This window comes from Urtica dioica, chromosome 3 (genome assembly GCF_054948205.1).
Source record: "Urtica dioica subsp. dioica isolate 48M chromosome 3, U.dioica_male_clone48M_v1_H2, whole genome shotgun sequence".
Taxonomy (NCBI): domain Eukaryota; kingdom Viridiplantae; phylum Streptophyta; class Magnoliopsida; order Rosales; family Urticaceae; genus Urtica; species Urtica dioica.
Window position 1 is genome coordinate 8,669,089 of NC_142758.1, and position 15,791 is coordinate 8,684,879.

The window sequence follows — 15,791 nt, forward strand, 5'->3', positions numbered from 1 at the left end:
ATATATATATATATATATGGAATGACATATTGTATGATATATATATATATATATATATATATATATATATATATATATATGGAATGACATATTGTATGACCTTTGAATTGTGGTAATTTCATCTGGTCTATATTTAATGTTAATATAGAACACAATGATGAAATGGCTTTGTGACATGAGTTATACGTAATTGTGTATATAAATATATGGTAAAAATATAAAATAATGGTAGACTTATAGAAAAACGTTTAATTTGTTTGACATATATGTCAACAATTAATTTTGATTGTTGACATATATGTCAATAAATTGTGTTGATTGTTGACATATATCTTATCTAATTGTGTCACTTGACATATTTATGGGTACAAAGACGACACCAAAGCTAGATTTGCTGGTCACCATAGCCAGAAGAAAGAAGCGCTGGCGACTCATCGGAGCGAAGAAGAAGTAGAACGTGATGGAAAGCTCATGAAAACAGAGACTCACTCACGAAGAACCGTGAGAAAATGCCCTCCTCCCGGGTCGGAGTTGTGGAACTGACGCCCGAAAGCCCAGGGGTGCGGCGGCGACTGGAAACTTGAGTTTCCTCAAGAGAGACACTCATAGGTAGATAATTTTTTTTTTTTTTATATATATAAATGAGTTCAAATTGGCTCGAGATCAAATCTATCCTATTATTTTTTGGTCTGCCAAGCAGTGTTCTTAACTTGTTAGAAGAATTGGGTGCCTATGTCTAAAGGCGATTTACAATCCGTCCATACTGAGCCGGTACACACCCAATCCTAAGCAGGTCTAACCCTTTTCAAATTATACGCATAAAACTTTTTCTAAATGAAAAATAGCGCTGTTTTATTCAAGTTTTGTTCTAACACGCATTTTCAAGTTTAACCTCATGAATACTTTCACTTTTTCTTTTCATGGATTGGCTTGAGATCAAGTCTATCCTTTTATCGAGACTTTTAAATTTTGTAGTAGTAATTGCATATCCTTTAGCTGATAGAATTCTTTTGTGTTAAAAAAAAGGGTCCAGCGGCTATATAGCCTAATAGAACTTAGACTTTTGTCAACTATAAGCAAACTAGCCCAAGTAAGATTAATCTAAGCTGGATTAAATTTAATCCCAACGAACTATAAAGATAGAATATAAGCTTTATGAAAGCTGAATTAAAATTAATCGAGACAGGATTAAAAGTCATAGTACTTACAATTGACCATTTTGTTATACCTAATAAAACTATGGCTATTTTGCAAAAATCATAGTTTGAATCGCTACTTCATACCATTTTTCCTAAAAAAAAAAAAAAAAAAGTAATTACTATTCAAGATCGGAACACTATCCAATTTGATTCGGAATTTTATGCGTGTATCATTACAGATTCTTTCAAAATAAATAATGATATATATATATATATATATATATATATATATATATATATATATATACACTTATTCTTAGTCAAACTTTATAAACCACCCGTCATTTTCAGTTACGAGAAAATAAGGAAAGAAAGTCATAGCTCTCAGATTTATCGAATCATTTTGCTGTATTGTAACTCCATTATCATATTTACGCATTACAATGCCAAATTAAGCATTCATGCGGTACATCCACACACGCAGACAGAGGGTCATCTACAATCTCATCGTCCCTGTCTAATCCGAATCCCTCGCCCGAGTTTTAACGCTTGTGGAAATCGCCCGAGTTTAGGGAATTTCCAGGTCTTCATATGAAATCTCTATTGCTGAACCAAATGATATACTTGTTTCTTTATTTAGACCGTAAGAAGAACTAACAAGTCGAATATCCTAGGCGTTTTTTTTTCCCCAGGGAAACGAAGAACATAACCGACCAAATGCCAAGTCCCCGTGAATAACAATTCAGCTCTTCCCGGTCAATCTCTAATTATCTGTCCGAATTCCCGAAATGGGTTTGGAGGGAAACGAAGAACAAGGCACGACGGCGAAGAAATCGTTACTCCGGTACAACTCGCCGCTGATCCAAGTGATCCTGATCGGCGTGGTGTGCTTCTGCTGCCCGGGAATGTTCAACGCGCTGTCGGGGATGGGCGGTGGCGGGCAGGTGGACCCCACCGCGGCGGACAACTCCCTGACCGCCCTCTACGCCGCCTTCGCAATCTCCGGCGTCCTCGGCGGCGGAGTCTACAACGTCCTCGGGCCCCGCCTCACCCTCGCCGCCGCCTGCTCCACCTACGTCCTCTACGCCGCCTCCTTCCTCGACTACAACCGCCACCCACACCGCGGAAGCCAGGCCTTCGCCGTCTCCGCAGGTAATTTTTTTTTTTACCATTTTTAACCGTTAACCGTTCAAAACCGCAAAAAGATATATTAACCGCTCACTTAGTTTTGACCAAAAAGAACGGTTAAAATAAACGGATTTGTTAATTAAATTTATGGGCAGGGGCTCTGCTCGGGGTTGGGGCCGGGCTGCTGTGGGCGGGGCAGGGCGCCATCATGACGTCGTACCCTCCGCCGGGCCGCAAGGGCACCTACATTGCCGTGTTTTGGAGTATCTTCAATACCGGGGGAGTCGTTGGAGGGCTTGTTCCTTTTGTGCTTAATTATCGACGCTCTGAGGCGGCTTCGGTTAACGACGGGACGTATATCGCGTTCATGTGTTTTATGAGCGTCGGGGCGCTTCTCTCGCTCGCCGTCCTACCCCCGAGCAAGGTTGTGAGGGATGATGGCACCAAGTGTAGCAATGTCAGGTTAGAATAGCAATTGATGCGGTTTGATTCATCTTGTATGGTCTAAAGTTTGGTACTTTTGGTACCTTTGAGAATTTATTATAAGGAACAATGCCAAGTGTGACGATCTAGTCCTCAAACTTTTTTTTGGAAAAGTGGTCTTAAAAATGTTAATGCTGTTAGTTTTAAACATTTTCATTATATATATAGATACGGTGTGCGTGCGTGTGTGTGTGTGTGTGTGAGAGAGAGAGAGAGAGAGAGAGAGAGAGAGAGAGAGAGTACACCACATATAACACTTAAAAACATACAAATTTAAATAACTCCTTTATACATTTTAGACAGTATCATCAAAACAAAAGAGTATACTAAAATACAATAGTGCTTTATTTATTTATGTAGTGTTTATAAGGTCTGATAAATTTTAATAAGTTTCTTTTCTGATATTAACAAATTACCCATAACTTGTTTTTAGGCCATAGAATTGCATGTTGAAAACGACCAAAATGATACAAAGTTAATACTTTGAGGATCATTTTGTTCTACCAAAATGCCATTTGTTTTTCTGCACTAAAAGACTGCCTAAAAAAATTACCACTTTCAAATGACTTGGGTATAGGCTGTAAAATGAGGAAAGTAATCTGTCAGGTACTCAAACGTTCGGACGGAGGCGGTGGAGATCGCGAGGCTGTTCCTGAACTGGAAGGCGCTTGTGATCGTGCCGGCGGCGTGGTCGAGCAACTTCTTCTACACTTACCACTTCAACGGCGTGAACGGCGCGCTCTTCACGCTGCGCACGAGGGGCCTCAACAACGCGGTCTACTGGGGCGCCCAGATGCTCGGCTCCGTGGCCATCGGCTTCGTCACCGACTACAGCTCCCCGAGCAGGAGGCGCAGGGGCCTGGCCGGGATCGGGGCCGTCTCCGCCCTCGGGACCGCCATCTGGGCCGGCGGCCTCGCCAACCAGCTCACCTACACGCGTGCCGACCACATCCACAGGCTCGATTTCAAGGACTCTGGGAGAGCCTTCGCCGGGCCCTTCGTGCTTTACTTCGCTTACGGCTTGCTCGACGCCATGTTTCAGAGCCTCGTCTATTGGATCATCGGAGCTTTGGCCAATGACTCCGAAACCTTGAGCAGGTAATTTCGTTTGGGGTGAATTCTACTCTTTGACCAATTTTACTTTTATTCTATTTTTACAATCTCGCCTCATTTTTAATGTGGTAACTTGGAGGCAAAGGCACATACATAAATTCAGTAACATGTATACATATATATATATATATATATATATATATATATGTGTATATGTATTCTACATTTTATTCTAAGAACTCTGCCCATTCAGCTCAATTTTTGTTTCCAAAGGCTTTGAGGTTGTTAGTTAATAACCATGATTACATTTACAGAGGTTGATTATTAAACACTGAATATTCTGATTTAAAAACTATTTTTTTTCTTTTCATTTTTATTTACCTGTAAGAATCTAATGCCACCGTTCTTTCTATATTTTTTACCACAAAAAATGAAATGACTGATAATATTATTGGTATCTGTTTATTATTATTATAGGTATGTTGGGTTTTACAAGGGAGTACAGAGTGCTGGAGCCGCGGTGGCGTGGCAGGTGGATAGGGCCAAGGTGTCGTGGTTGTCGCAGTTGATTATCAATTGGTCGCTAACTACTCTGAGCTATCCACTTCTTGCTGTTCTTGTTCTGTTGGCAGTGAAAGACGACGAACAACCCCAACAACAAAGCGACCTTGAGCTTCCACCGCAATCTAATAAAGCCGTTTCTGTTCCCTAAAATACATTTTCCCATTTAACAAAACGGAAGAATCCAAACCATGTTTAGACGAAAGGCAACCATTCTCAAGTTTCTAAATATCACGAAGAATTCCTGAGTTGATGCTTAGAAAATACAAATGCTTTGTGTTTAAGCTTTTGTCGTCTTTTATCTACCACAGATCAAATAGAAATTTTATGGTAAATATGTAGATGTTAAGCATTTTTGTTAGAAATCTCACGTGAAAAAGAAAAAGACAATGGAACTAACAAGGTGATAAAGGTCATGAGTAGGTCATCATTTACTCCTCTTAATACCAATTGATTTTGAGTTAAAATATCAATTTCGACTATAAAGTAAAAGATTGTTATTCGTGTAGTTGTCATAGCAACCGTGATTTTTGTGTTTATCTTGCATTTATGCTTTTAAAAATCACACTTAACTCGGAGTTGATTATTCAAATGCCGTTTGAATTCCCTTTTAGTTTATAACGTTATTATTTTTTTAAGAAACTTAATAAATTCTCTTTATAGACTTAGTTAGGAATTGCAACGAGTACGGCTTGTGCACATATATCGTTACCCGTACTCATTTGAAAAAAATACGTGTTATTATCTCATATCTATTAACTCGTTTTCTAAAAAAAGGTTGAGTAACACGTATAACCGTCGGGTATTGGGTGTGAAAATTGAATACTCGATTAGTTCATTACTCGTAAACCTTGTTTGCGAAAAAAAAAAAGAACAAAGTAAAAAAAAAAATTATTAACTACTCATTGAGTCTATTAAAAACTATAAATTTAGAGTCAAAGTAAAATTTAAAATGAAAAGGGAGATTGACATAAAAATACCAAATGGATGACACTTACCAAATATAGTCCAAAACCCAAAATTTGACACAACTAGTACTAGAGGTAGGTCTTGTCAAAAAAAAAAAAAAAGTACTAGAGGTAGGTGAGAGAATTAATTATTTCCTTAAGTACCTCAGTCAAAATTTTCTATTATTTCTCTTTTTATTCTTTTTATTTTTTTCTCTCTTGCTTGGCTTCTTCCTTGCTTGGCTTGCTCCAAACTCACATCCATCTTCACTCCTCACGTAGTTTTCATTATGCAGCTCGCCGGAATCCTTCTTCACGAGGCTTGCCTGAATTTAGACTCAGCTGGTCATAATCTCGCAAGAGAGGTCCTTATTTTTCCCTTGGAATAGGAGAACAATCTCCACAATTTTCAGGTTTGAATGATAAACCCAATTTAAAAGTCCGAACTTGAAATAAATTTGCTCATCTTCTTCATTTGTCATTGTCGCAGCGTGGGTCGGGGTTGTGCTCGTCTTCTTCTTCGCTCTGGAGTTTTGGGTCGTCTTCTTCCTTGTTCATGAGTTTTGGGTCGAGATCCAAAAATTCTTCGAACAAATTTTGGTTAGTTCGTCGTCTTTTTAACAAATAAGAACAAGTTTAAGTGATTTTATTCAATTTGAAAGTGATTCCAATGCATTTCTGAATGATTACTTCGCCAAAATGAAGCTTTTGTTTGATTTTCGCAATGAGTTTTCTAGGTGCACGAAGTGCATCCAGCTCGTGACACATGTGTCACGAAGTGGAAGCATTTCGTGACATTTGTGTCACGAACTGGATGTATTTCGATGTTAACAACCTTGTTTTGATACTTATATCTAATGTGACCAATCATATAGAGGGATGAAGGAAATATGTCTATATGCTAAGCATAGCGGGAAGTGGGTAAAATCAGACGTATACCAAGAGGGTGGTACTCTTATACTTTTACTACCGACCAACTTGAATTACCAAAGCTTGATGCGAACATTGTACGCTCGGTTGAATGTGACCCATACAATGCATTCAATCGTCGTCAAACACGAAGCTGACGGGCCCATACCGCCAACCATAGACGATAATGAAAGTTTACGATGTTATTTGCATTCGAGGAAGAACGAACCGAACCAGACGAAGTTGAATCTTGTACTTAAGATAGTCAAGAGCCATTTGAGGATAACAAAAGCGTATCGGACCTCTTCTCCACGCGTTGGATCCACTCCAACACAAACACAAGCGAGAGTGGATATGCTGACAATTGAACCAGGATCATTCCAAGCATGCCAAGTCCTATATCTGAGTCACGTGAATAGGACTTACCAAGTCAGGAGGCTTTCGTCAATGATAACGTAGAGCTGGATGACGTCAATACTTTTGCTCAGGCAACACCGACATCCCAACCCAGATGACCTTTGCCACCAATTATTTTGTCGATAGAGGCTCCACCATCGACTCAACACCAGGCAGAGCCCCCTCTTCCGCCACAGCCGCCCACTCGATCCCAAAGAAAAGATAAGGTATCGAGCCAAGACAATGTTCTGTGTTTGTGTACGGCTCCAGCATCAGATACATGTGTCGATACTATCGATACTGACGTGCTGGATATTTTATCTCTGATAAGTGTACAAAACAAGGATTATATGCAACCAAAGCGGCTTTGTTGAAGCATTTGCGTATGGATGCAATCAATAATCATTATCGTTTTAAAATAAAGAACTCATCTCCGCTCAAACTTCATGTCATTTGTGCGGGTCAAAATTGTGATTGGGCGGTCCGAGCAGTGAAGCTCAAGAACACATACTGTTTTGAAATTAGAAGGTAAAATTTCATATCCGATCAAACTTCATGTCATTTTAATCTGATTTGTTCTGAAATTGCCCAACTTCGTTACACATCAGTCACGAAATAGATGCATTTTGTGACTAATGTGTCACGAAATTGATGCACTTCGTGTTTTATGTGTCACGAAATGGATGCATTTTGTGTAATGAATTTGGGAAATTTTGTGACTCATGTGTCACGAAATCAACCAAAACAAGTAACGAAATATAAATGACCGTGTGTACATCTTTATGTTTTAATATATAAAGCAAAACATACTTGTTCTGTGGAGGACAGACAAAAAGGTCAACCGCAAGCTACTACAATCTTGGTTGGAGAGAGGGTGAAACACCAATTTATCAATCCAAGTGTACATAGTTGTACCCCAAAAGAGATCTAGAGTTACATGCGAACAGAGGTTGGAGTCATTGTTTCATACAGAAAAGCAGGAATGGAAAAGAATGTGTAGTATCGTCCTTATGTGGGACTGAGGATGAGTCGTATGCCTCTCTTGCAAAATACAAATACATGTTAGAGCAAAAGAATCTAGTTTCTCTCATCGACATAAAAATTAATCGTCATAAGTATTTCATGTACTTTATTGTTTCTTTGGCTCCGTTCAGAGAGATATGGAAGTATTGTCAGCCTATCATTATTGTTGATGCAACCTTCTTGACGACCTATCACAAGGGCAGCATGTTTACGGCTTCCGCGATGGACGCGAATGAGCAAATATTCCCGCTTGCCTATGGTGTTGATGAGTCAGAAACTTCCAAGTCCTGGTTTTACTTCTTCAACAAACTGAATGAAGCATTGAGGGAGAAAGATAACATTGTCATCGTATCTGACCGAAACACCGGGATCATTAACGCTGCGAATAAAGTTTTTCCAAGAGCACAACATGGTTTTTGCGCATACCAAGTGAATAATAATTTCAAGGAAAAATTCAAGAAACTTGGCAAGAAATTCAAGTGGAAGATCTATAATGCACCCAAGGGGTATACTATATTTGAATATCAAAAGTTTATGCGCATGTTAGACAAGGAAGACCCGTTGATTCGACCGTACCTTGTGAACGAAGTACGAAATGAGAAGTGGGCACGTTGTTTCTTCAAGACCTCAATGTATACAATCATGACTTCAAACAAACGCAGAGTTTTTTAATGCGCTAACCGTCAAAGCAAGGTCATTTCCAATATTGAAGTACCTTGATTGGTCAAGGGAGAGAATGCAAGTTTGGTTCTACCAATGAAGAGAAAAGGCGTCATCAACTCAAAGTGTGCTGTCAGTGAAATTTCATAAAGAAATGTTACAAAAAAACTTGGTGTCTCGGCAAATATGCAGGTATATGTATCTTTGATATTTAACTTTGTTTATTATGTTATAGTTCGTGACACATTTGTCATGAAACCGATATAGTCTGTGACGCATCTGTCACAAAACCAGTATAGTTCGTGACACATCTATCACGAAATGCAATCAATTAGTGACACATCTTATGTTTATAGTTTTTTTTTTCTTATGATTTAGGTCTGACCTTCTACAGTATACGAATTCGAGGTTTTAGACATAGATGGAACAACATGGGTAGTGAACATAATTGATAAGACGTGCTCATGTCGAGAATTTCAACTGACTTATTTGTATGTGCTCATGCTATTGCGGTTTGTCACATACACAACCTATCTGTAGAGAGCTATTATGCAGAGTACTACACGACCGAGTATTGAAAATTGGCGTATGTAGGGGTTATTCGTCCTCAAGAATGTGAATCGTCATGGACTTTCCCGACAAAATCAAACAGATCAAAGTAAATCCGCCTTACTTCTTAGGTCGTCTGGTAGGTAGACCTAGGAAGATAAGGATTCCATCTCTAGGAGAATCTGATGCCCCACTTCGCAAATGTTCCCAATGTGGAGATGTAGGTCACAATAGAGCTACGTGCTACAACCCTATTCCACCAGAATGAGGGCCACAAAGATGGGTCATTGGCTTGGTTTGTAATTTGACATAGATCTTTTTTATTTTTTCTTATGTTTCCTTTAATGTTTAGAACTTTCTTTGTGTTTTAGTATGTATTTCATTTTCAATGTTTATAACTTTATTGGTGTTGTTGGGTTTATTGACAAGACAAATTTTCAAATTTTTGACGTTGTTGTTACTATCTAGGAGTTGTTGGTGATTATCGCACCTTGATAACCATATTAGTTGCGAAATTAATTAATTACACTAACAAGAGCTAATTAATATCATGGTTATCTAACAATATCTAGATTTACATATTAATTATTCATGTAAGTGACGTCAAGCAACCAATAAGAGCAAGGTTTAAAGATTTAGAGAGACTCACATGATTTGGATCAACTACAGAATCTTCAAGCTTTCACTCCTCCGTATTCAGTCTTATAAAGACTATCTTCAAGCTTTAGCTCCTCGACGATCTAGACTCAACAATGATAATACATTCTCGACAGTCGCGATGCTTAAATCCATCTGTATACTTCTATTCATTGTTGCATCTCTCGACTATGAGATCTGCAAATGGATGTTAAGACTGCCTTTCTGAATGGCAATCTTGACGAGCGCAATTATATGGCTCAACTAGACGGTTTCGTGGAAGAAGGTCAAGAGACCAAGGTTTGTGAGTTTTTTAAATCCATTTATGGATTAAAAAAGGCATCTAGGTCATGGAATATTAGATTCGATGAAACTGAAAAAAGCTTCAATTTTGAGCAGTCGATAGATGAGCCTTGTGTTTACAAGTTAATGCACGAGGGTAAAGTTGTGTTTCTGGTATTGTATGTCGATGATATATTACTCATAGGTAATAACGTGGGTAAGTTATTTGAGGTTAAAATATGGCTGGCAAAACAATTCGATATGAAGGATCTAGGAGAAGTTGCGTACATTCTGGGGATTCAGATCTTTCGAGATCGGAAGAACCGGACTCTATCGCTCTCTCAAGCATCTTACATTGATAAGGTGATGGATCGCTTCTCGATGCAAGAATCCAAGAAGGGCTAAACACCCTTTAGGCATGAAGTCTCACTCTCTAAGGACCAGTCTCCCAAGAGTGCACAAGAGATTGAGGACATAAGAAAGATTCCTTACACCTCAGCCGTAGGAAGTCTAATGTGTGATATGCTTTATACTAGCCCAGATATCTGCTTCAAAGTTTGCGTAGTAAGCCATTTTCAATCCAACTCTGGACCCGAGCACTGGATTGCTGTTAAGCATGTTCTTTAGTATCTTTGGAAAACTAGGAACTTGATGCTTACATATTCAGGTACTGACCTGACTATGACGGGATATACCGACTCCAATTTTCGGGCGGATAAGGATTCGAAGAAATCCACTTCAGGACATGTGTTCATTCTGAATGGTGGATCTGTTGTTTGGAGGAGTACCAAGCAATCTTGCATTGCTGACTCCACAATGGAAGCATAATATATGGCTGCTTGTGAAGCATCCAAAGAGGCTGTATGGCTTAGAAAATTTCTTAAGTATTTGAAAGTCGTTCCAAAAGTCGACGAACCCATGACACTTTATTGTGATAACAGTGGGGCTATCGCTAACTTAAAGGAACCTCAAAGCCATAAGCGCTCTAAGAATATTGAAAGGAAATACCATTTGATTCGAGTGATCGTGCAGCGCGGAGACGTGGAGGTGAAGAAGATCTCGACGGTGGAAAACTTGGCAGATCCATTCACCAAGGCTTTAGCCAGCAAGGTCTTCGACCAGCATCGGGAGGGATTTGGCATGAAGGACTACTCACATCTTCTTTGAGTCAAGTGGGAGTTTGTTGGCATTGGTGCCCACAAGAAGAGTAGTAGTTGTTACTTATATGCATTTGATGTAATAAAGTCTCATGAAGACTCTTTCTTGTAACTGCTGAATAATTAATAAAGAGTTGAAACTTTCATTCATTTTTCCTTGTTTGTTTCGAGCTTTATGATAAACCTTAGTCTTTAGTCCTGAAACAAACCTAACAACAAATGAAGAGTCAAATACAAATTTGCATGAACAAACTCTTCATGGTTTGCTTAAAATAATATATTCACAATCTTAGGATCAAAGGGTTATTGATCTCAGTATGATTGTTAGGAGAACCTATGATGTCTAATTATGAGACATAGAGAGTTGGACACTCTATAGTTCTTCCTATGTACCTTCTGAAGATACTGAATTGACCAGTGCACTTCTAGAGACATTGTAAGAACAAAACCATTTAACCCCTTCTGTCTCAAAGTCACTATGTATGAATTACATCATGCTTATCTCAATCCTGAATTGAGACATGTCATTTCATAGCTTACATACTCTCATTTGAGAAGGTCAGAGTTCTAGATTCACTATATGATATATACAAGACCTATTGATGAAGTACTGAGTTATGAAGATGTCATGAACAACTTTGTGAATATCTCATATATATGGAATTCATGTACAAGATTGCTGAAATGCAATGTATATCACCAAATTGAGTCATGACTTTTTTGGATGAATCAATGTGACTTTTAGCTACTTGTCAATACATTGTTTCTAACTTATTCACAAGTGACAAAGGAGTTGAGGAAATAACAACTAGAAGGGTAAAATGGTAATTTTATAAATCTCATCTAGTTGATGATATTCATGAAGGGTAAACATAGATAATATTCAATGGATCCACTCATCACAATTAAGTATAATTTTGAGTAGAAATTATATTCATTTGAACCGAGAGATTTTCAGTGTCAACTCTTTAGTGGAGTCAGTTGATATTAAGCTAGAACTTGGAAAATGTTTGTAAACTTTTGTGTCCAAGTATGCTAGCTTAGGCTTTGTTCATTTGGATCCATGAGGTCACTACCACCAGTCATTAGAGTAGGATTAGTTAAACTAGTAGCTAAGTCAAAACAAGTTGAAGTGTTGAACTAGACGAATTTTACAAAAATCGTCTAAAGGGCAATTTTATCCATAAGGACATAAGATGGTATAAATGTCAAAATAAGATTTTGGACATTGTCATATGATGACAATGTGAATTAAGTCCACACGGCCAAGATATGATTTGGGCCTTGAGGATTGAATTTCATTTTATGGAATTTTATGTGAAAATTCTACATGGGCTTTTCTTGTATTGTCATTAACAAATAAAAAAACATCTAGAAGCATGTTCTAGATGAAGAATTTTGTGGCCACCATCATAAAAGAAAGAGGGAAATTATTTTGTGCATTGATGTATGAAGATACTTGCCAAAATGAAAAGAGGAAACAAATTTATGGCACATGTCATATAGTGTTGGACGGCCAAGAGAGAAGAAAAGGGAAACAAATTTCCAACCTTGGTATTATTATGATAGGAATGGGAAATAAAGATTGTGCTCTTAAATATGTGATATTCAATAGAAAAGAGGAAATTACCTCTTCAAGGCAATCCCTACTCCTATAAATACCACACCTCATTCACAATGTTAAAACAAGTTTTTGGTTGAGACTTTCTCTCTCTAGCCTTGACCACCCACTTCTCTCTCCCTCTCTTCCTCTTGCTCTTTTGTTTTGGCACCTAAGTCCTCATTGGACCTAGCATTTTGTATTAGCTATTTGGCTCTAAGACTAGTTCTTGAGTCATTGTGTTGAATAGTGCCCACACAATAAATCCCAACCAAACTCAAAGACTCTAGTAGTAGAAACTATTGTGGTTGCTCGGATTCAAGTAGACACGAAGGAGATAAGCTAAGTAGGGAGACAAGCGATTCTGCCAATCCAAAAGCTTCTCAACGCTCAAGCTTCAAACAAGGTTGGTATCGAGTGAAAAGTCATTATAGTTTTATTTTAGATTATATGTTCATGCACTTTAGCTAGGTAGTAAAATCGTTTTACATGTTTAAAAAAAAAATTATATGTCGCCGCTTGCAAGAAGTGATAAATTATTCTTAATCCTAGATCTATTCCAACAAATGGTTTCAGAGCTATGGTCAAAGTTTAAGCATGTCCATGTAATTTAAACTATGAGTATGAAAATTGTTTTCTTAATTTTACTCGGGTAATGAATTTGCTAGAAATCTTTTTTTAGATTTTTTTTTAATTTATTGCTCGGGCCTTTAAATTAAAATGCATATTGATTTTTTACACTTTTGGGATGCTATTAGAACACATTAGAATCAGTTCTAAAAGTTTTTAATGTTTTCTTAATCAAAATCGTGTTTTGAGAAGTTTGAGAATTTCGGGTAATTTTATGAAGCTTGCTTTATTTATTTACTCGCTTGTTTTACAAATGTTGTTATTTTTATTTTATGTTATACTATTACCTTGTTGATAAAACACATCAAAAATACTTAAAAACTCAATAAAATGTTTCGTTACACTTAATTCTTTTGCATTTTTGTCCTCGACCGAACTTCTGTCTAAAATTCCTTGAGCTTAAGACCTCTCGGTAAAACGAGTGCATCTCTCTGCTCCAAATTCGGATTTGAATGGTTCTTAAACCAAATTAAAGGCCTATAAGTCTACTTTCCACATCATTTAGAATTAGCTCAATTGGACACCGGAGCCACCATCTACATCGATTTTACTCCGAGGTGCTTGCAGTCCGGGATTTCATGATTTCTGACAATTTTGGATTCCGGATCCCGGATCCCATTCCGAGAGTTCTAAAACTCAAATGGAAAAGTTTCCTTGAGCAAATTTTTTTTTCTCAATTATAATAAACATAATGTGGAAGATTGAAAAGTTTTGAATTTTTGAATATTTACTTGAAAGTGAGATTTTATAAAACTAGTTTGAATTTTGAAAAATAGTTTTCACTTTCAAACTTGAAAAAGTTTTGTCATCCAAATCAAACATGTTTTCAAAACTATATCTATATCACTTATGTTCAAAATTTATTGCTCTTGAAAATTTGAGTGGGAGGTCTCCTCAAAGACTAGTTGACAAGAAGATGCAAGAAGGTGTGTAATCTCAAACTTCAAATGTTCAAGTGAGTTAAACGTTCACACTTCTCTCACACACTTTCCGTAGTAGAAAATAGGAAACGTCTGAGTATGGACCTTGTGCCTTTATGCACTAGCACTGCTCTTCCTTGAAATATGTCGATCTAGGAATCAATTTCTAGAATTCCACTCTATCTCTCTATACACTAGGAAATGTGTTTCCGAACATATAAGAGACGATGTGCAACCTCTAAAAACTAAGTGGGAGGGTTATACTTGTTGTTTACAGCCCACGATCCCCAACCCTAATTAAAAGTGCAATTGTCACCATACTAAGAGTCACTCTCGTGGCCCTCTCTTAAATGAGAGTACTCAACAGTGCTTTGCTCTGATCATTGTTATAAGAGCTACGTCAGTGAGTGAAACAATGAGACGAGGGGCCTCTGTGGATTGTTTTTCAAAGTAGATCTCATGGACTAAGTGGTTGGTTACACACTTAGACTCAATCCCTAGTAATCCTCCCTCGAGGCCCTGCGAAAGGATATGAGTTATCAAACATTTTTACAAGGTGGCTAGTCAAATTTGATGTATTGACATATTGACTATGCATTAATGATGAGTCATTAACTTATGAAAGGAGACTCTTTTCGGCCTTCCCTCGAAGGAGTAAAGTATCATTTTGTTCATAACACCCTTGGATTTCTTCTGTCTTGTTCATCCTAAAAACTTAAACAAACTTAAATCCTAAACCAAAAGACTAATCATAAACTTGTTTCAACTTAGCTTCAGCAAGATGTCTCTTAACCCTCTCTCAACCATCCTCTCCTCAAACAAACTCGAAGGCGAAAACTACGTTGATTGGAAACGTAACCTCAACATCGTCCTTACTGTTGACAAGCACAAGTGGGTACTCACCACCCCGTGCCCTCCTCAGACGAATGATGATACGACTCAAGAGGACGAGGACGCCTTGGCGGCCTGGCTCCACTCCGATGAGATTGCGAGGTTCTATATCTTAGCATCTATGAACAATGTGCTCCAGCAGCAACATCGTGACATTGAGACAACCGCCGACATGCTCTATAATCTCCATGAGATGTTTGGAGGGCAAGAGCATCAGGCCAGACATCAAGCAGTCCGACAGTTTATGAACTGTTGCATGAAGGTTGGGACTCCTGTCAGAGACCATATGTGTTGATCATTAGTTATCTGAATGAAATGGAAATCCTAGGATCGGAGATTGATGGAGAGACTAAAATATATATGATCTTGTAAACTCTCCCCAAATCTTTCGATACCTTCAAGCTGAACTACTGCATGAACAAGCTAGAGTACACTGTTACCGAGATAATGAAGGAGCTTCACACTGCTGAAGGTCTCACTAAGAGAAAGAGGAACCAAGGAGAGGCAGCTGATACTGAGCACAAAGCCTCCACCTCCAGATCTAAGAAGAGACCTCGCAAGGCTGAGAAAAAGAACCAAGGCAAGGTTCAGAAGAAGAAGAAGCCCCGAGCAATCAAGGTGCACAAGTCTAACGACAAATGCCACCACTGCAATGAACCCGGACACTGGTGCAGGAACTGTCATACATATCTCAAAGCTACGGAAAACGGTATTGTACTTAATACTGAAGCATGCTTAGTAGCTGATAATGTATCAACGTGGATTCTTGACTCCGCTGCTACTAACCATATTTGTTGTTTTGTGACTGGTTTTAGAAAAGCAAAAGT

General features: G+C 38.2%; 1 protein-coding gene across 2 annotated transcripts; it reads left to right on the forward strand.

Moving 5' to 3' along the window:
• Nucleotides 1-1,502: 1,502 nt before the first annotated feature.
• Nucleotides 1,503-4,833, forward strand: LOC149402336 (UNC93-like protein 1). Of its 2 annotated transcripts, XM_089608195.1 has the most exons (5): nt 1,503-1,722; nt 1,832-2,291; nt 2,423-2,729; nt 3,357-3,848; nt 4,281-4,833. In XM_089608195.1, the coding sequence occupies exons 2-5, from the start codon at nt 1,928-1,930 to the stop codon at nt 4,513-4,515; spliced, it is 1,398 nt and encodes a 465-aa protein (XP_089464321.1). In that variant the 5' UTR covers nt 1,503-1,722; nt 1,832-1,927; the 3' UTR covers nt 4,516-4,833. The 2 variants fall into 2 exon arrangements, with proteins under 2 accessions (XP_089464321.1, XP_089464323.1); XM_089608197.1 differs by having other exon boundaries at nt 1,503-2,291.
• The last annotated feature ends 10,958 nt before the right edge of the window (nt 4,834-15,791 follow it).

Bases quoted from the DNA above. Each gene is read 5' to 3' on its own strand.
- LOC149402336 (XM_089608197.1), top strand. From the start codon at position 1,928: ATGGGTTTGGAGGGAAACGAAGAACAAGGCACGACGGCGAAGAAATCG. The intron at 2,730-3,356 runs GTTAGAATAGCA...GTAATCTGTCAG, and splicing joins ACCAAGTGTAGCAATGTCAG to GTACTCAAACGTTCGGACGG. The intron at 3,849-4,280 runs GTAATTTCGTTT...TTATTATTATAG, and splicing joins GACTCCGAAACCTTGAGCAG to GTATGTTGGGTTTTACAAGG.